The sequence below is a fragment of the Phaethon lepturus genome, unplaced genomic scaffold, assembly GCF_000687285.1.
Source record: "Phaethon lepturus isolate BGI_N335 unplaced genomic scaffold, ASM68728v1 scaffold44624, whole genome shotgun sequence".
NCBI classification, from domain to species: Eukaryota; Metazoa; Chordata; class Aves; order Phaethontiformes; family Phaethontidae; genus Phaethon; species Phaethon lepturus.
The window spans coordinates 1-3,560 of record NW_010533329.1 but is presented as its reverse complement, the minus strand read 5'-3'; the positions used below and the strand labels follow the sequence as shown (position 1 = coordinate 3,560).

At 51.7% G+C, this 3,560-nt stretch overlaps 1 protein-coding gene across 1 annotated transcript in view; it reads right to left on the bottom strand.

Annotated features, from left to right (window-relative positions):
* Positions 1–3,475, bottom strand: part of PTPLAD1 (protein tyrosine phosphatase-like A domain containing 1) — a gene marked incomplete at its 5' end in the record, with an annotated part of 9,778 nt that extends 6,303 nt beyond the window's left edge. Inside the window, 3 exon segments of the mRNA XM_010285145.1 lie at positions 3–101; positions 2,096–2,169; positions 3,433–3,475. Coding sequence (XP_010283447.1) covers positions 3–101; positions 2,096–2,169; positions 3,433–3,475 — 216 coding nt within the window.
* Between the last annotated feature and the right edge of the window lie 85 nt (positions 3,476–3,560).

Below are 3,560 nucleotides of genomic sequence, written 5' to 3'. Positions count from 1 at the left end.
ACGCGCGGGCGCTTCTCTTGCTTGGTGAGTCTCTCCCACCAGTTACTCTCTTTTTTCTGCACAGTGATGTTCAGCTGCCTTTGAGTCACCCTGCATACAGGCTGAGGGCAGACACAAGAGCAAGTCCTAAGAAACAAGCACTGAGACTGACTTGATACCCAAGCTCTCCCCATCAAGGAAGCAAGGATGACATGGACTGCTGCAGCACAGTAATCTCCCTGCTGCCCATGCCATGCTGTGGAAGCAAAGGCCAGCCCAGTTGAAGATGGCAGCTGTGATGGCTGTAAGACTTGATAGCCAGCTTGAAAGCCTGCCCATACAACACAGCAGCATTGCATCCCACCACAAAGAGCTAGCACAGACCCTGGCACTAGCCTTCCTAGGCAGAACCTATGTTCTTGGCTTTAGACCTTCTTGCATTTAGTACTGTGAGCCACCCACTTCTTCTAGCCAGTAGTAAAAATAACATTACCATCAACCACAGGTCCCTGTCCAAAACAGGGGACCCCATGTGGCATCTGCTACAGTGAGAGGAAGAGCTAACAGCCTTAGGTGACACCTGGAGACTGAGCTGACGGACCTGGCAGTGTGGTCACTGCCACCCCACCAGGCCTTTCCACCACAGCCACGCTCTGCACAATGGCAGCCCAGAACCTCTCCCTCCTTGCAGCCCACAGCAGGGTCACCTTGGGTGCCCATCCTTACTGCCACCATCACATTCCTCCACACCTCGAGCCTACACCAGGCTGCTCTGCATGGGACTGTCTCTCAAACCAGCTGAAACTGATGCAGAAAAGCCATGAACTGCGCTCTTAACTGTGCACATTACACCAGGACTGCTCTGTCAAGGCTGTCTGGATGCTCCTAGGACATCTGAAGGCTGTAGCTGTAATTTACAGCTACCAATGCTGTCCTTCCCTGTCAGAGGCTCCACCTCTTGCTGGTGGCCAGCCGGGCACCAGCAAGAGGCACTCACAGTGCACATCAAAGCTAAAAGAAAAAAAAAACAGACTGCAATACTTCCCAGTCCCGACCATCTGTAGTTACACAGATTTCAGAGGGTTGATTCTCCTCCAGCCCCTCCACAGTGACTCAGAGTGACTAGACTTTTGGAAGGAGGCTGCTCTGTAGCGGCAAGGGCTTGCCTTCCAGGCCTGGCTCCCAGCACAGCCCATGTCTACCAGCACAGGGGACAAGCATGGGCAGTGGTGGGCACCTCTCCCCACACTGTGGACCAGACAGCTGGTGCTTTACAGGCCTGATGACAAACTGGTGACCAGATCCTGGAACCAAGAGACATTCATTGTCTGCCACTCAATACCTGGTAGGAGCCACAGAAGAAACTTGCCTGCTTACAGACCCTATAAATTCACCCTCCAGCAACCACCTCCCTTGAGGGAGCAGAGGTGAACAGTGGCTCCCAGTCTGACTGCAGCTATCCCCAACAGTCAGACAGAAGTAAGCAGCACAAATCCTGCACTGGGAGCAGAGCCCAGAGTTTTCCTGTGCCCCTAACAGCTTTGAGAGGTAAAGAGAGACTTCACAGCCACCTGCAACTAACATGGAAGGGCTGCTCTTCCAGCCAAGCTCCCACCTATCAGACTACAACAGGAATTAAGAAAAGATTTTTCTTTTCTTAAAATAAGCCAGAAGCAGGAGTTCTCATGACTTTCTTTTGTCAGGCTGCAAAAGAAGCCATGAAACATCCCACTGACACTTTGCAGCACAGCGTTCCCCTGCTCTCCAGTCAACGTTGCATCAGACAACGTGTTGTCAGATTCTCCCATTATTTGCTGCTTTAAATCCTTTAAAAATTTACAACTACTGTTTATCAGCTGATACATGTGAGACCTTGTTTCTATTAAAGCTGACCCATGCAAGCACTAGCTCCAGTGAGGCGATTTACATTAAGGCAGGATGGTGGCTGAGCACCGGGATGGAGGACTGCCACAAATGACTTCTAGTTTGCAGCAGCTACAGAGTCACCAGGATAATCTAAACAGCATATTGTAAGCGTTACACGCAGCCATCTTCCTTTCAAGTTTTTAAAAAATTACTTTTTCTTTGCAAGAGTTAGAAAAGTAAAAATACCTACTTTAGGCTCAACTGGTTCTAGGAACTCGATCTGAAATTCATAGATGTTGTCCCCTTTGGCACCATGACCCTGAGCTAAAAGACAAGAGTTAACAATCAGCATTAAGGTCCTTGCCAGTTCCAGGCACCGCACCTGCAAAGGACGCTTTATACATAGAAATACTCAGCGGTTATTTAGTGCTTCCCCCTGCCTCGCTGGGAGGCAAGAGGAAACCACATGCTAACAGGGAAGACATGAACAGCCCAAAACGTTGCTCAGAGGTGCGCTTGCTGAGATCAGCAGCTCAAGCTTCTGCAACTCTGCATGGCACTGGAAAAGGGTACTCGAATGCAGGAAGGCAGCGTGTGAGAGTCCCAAAAGAGGGGCTCAAAAGGCTGTTCATGGCTAACTTGAATCCAGCTGAAAATCCCCTGCCTTTGGGGGATCCAGCCTCCACACCGATGAGAGAGAGCCCAGGGAGCCCAGTCTCCGGTGGGTCCGTAGGAACATGATGTTGGGAGTGCCTTCCCCATGGCAGGAAGGTGCATTCATCTCTCATCTCCCGCACATGCAGATCTTGTCCCCAGGAGGGCTCCAAAAACCTGCATGCTGAGTTTAATTTCCACACTTCCAGACTGCAAACTGATCCTGAAGTGAATACAATGTGCAGCAACACCCTATCAAATGGCCCTGGCTGCGGCTCACCAGGGAGGCAGCATTTCTTAGACAAAGCCTCTTAAAGAAAACCACCAAATAAATGAGAAAACCCAAATAAAAACTGCTACAGCATATCCTCAGTGCTACCTGGAGAAGCCAACCAGCACAAGCTGCATGGCACTGCAGCATGCAGCTGCCCGGCTGAAACAAAACCATCTTTTAGGCAGGGACCTACTTTACCTTTCAAATCGAGCGCTAGTTCCCAGTGCTGAGGTTCGATAACAGTTGCAAACGAGGTCTTTGTGAAAGGAAAAATTGCTGCGAGTTATCTCCGGGTTTCAGCTGAGCCAGGACAGCAAAGATGTATGGAAATTTCTCTTATATTTAAATATGGGGAGGTTGTTTGTTTGGTTTTTTTCTTATGATTAGATAAGATACAAATCGCTACCGTCACTAGCACTGGAATACGATGGTTTGTAGGCGGGTGCGTGTCATGACATACCCATACGTGCCCGGCACCCAGCACAGAGCTCGCGGCTGCCACCAAGGGCAGGGATGGGGACTGGCACCCCCACGGGGACCCGGCACCCCCACAGGGACCAGGCACCCCGGGCTCTCCTGCCGGGTCACGGTACTCCCGACCGGGCCAGGCGGGAGCGACCGTGGCGATGCAGGAGACCCCCCGAAGGACGGGACCCCACCTTTGAAATGCAGCACGTTGTCGGTGATGGCGATGTCCGGGTTCTGCAGAAGGAGCGGAAGCGTTAGGCGGCAGCTCACGCACCCGCGAAACGCGGGGCCTCGCCGGCCCCACGCGAGCACAGCCCGC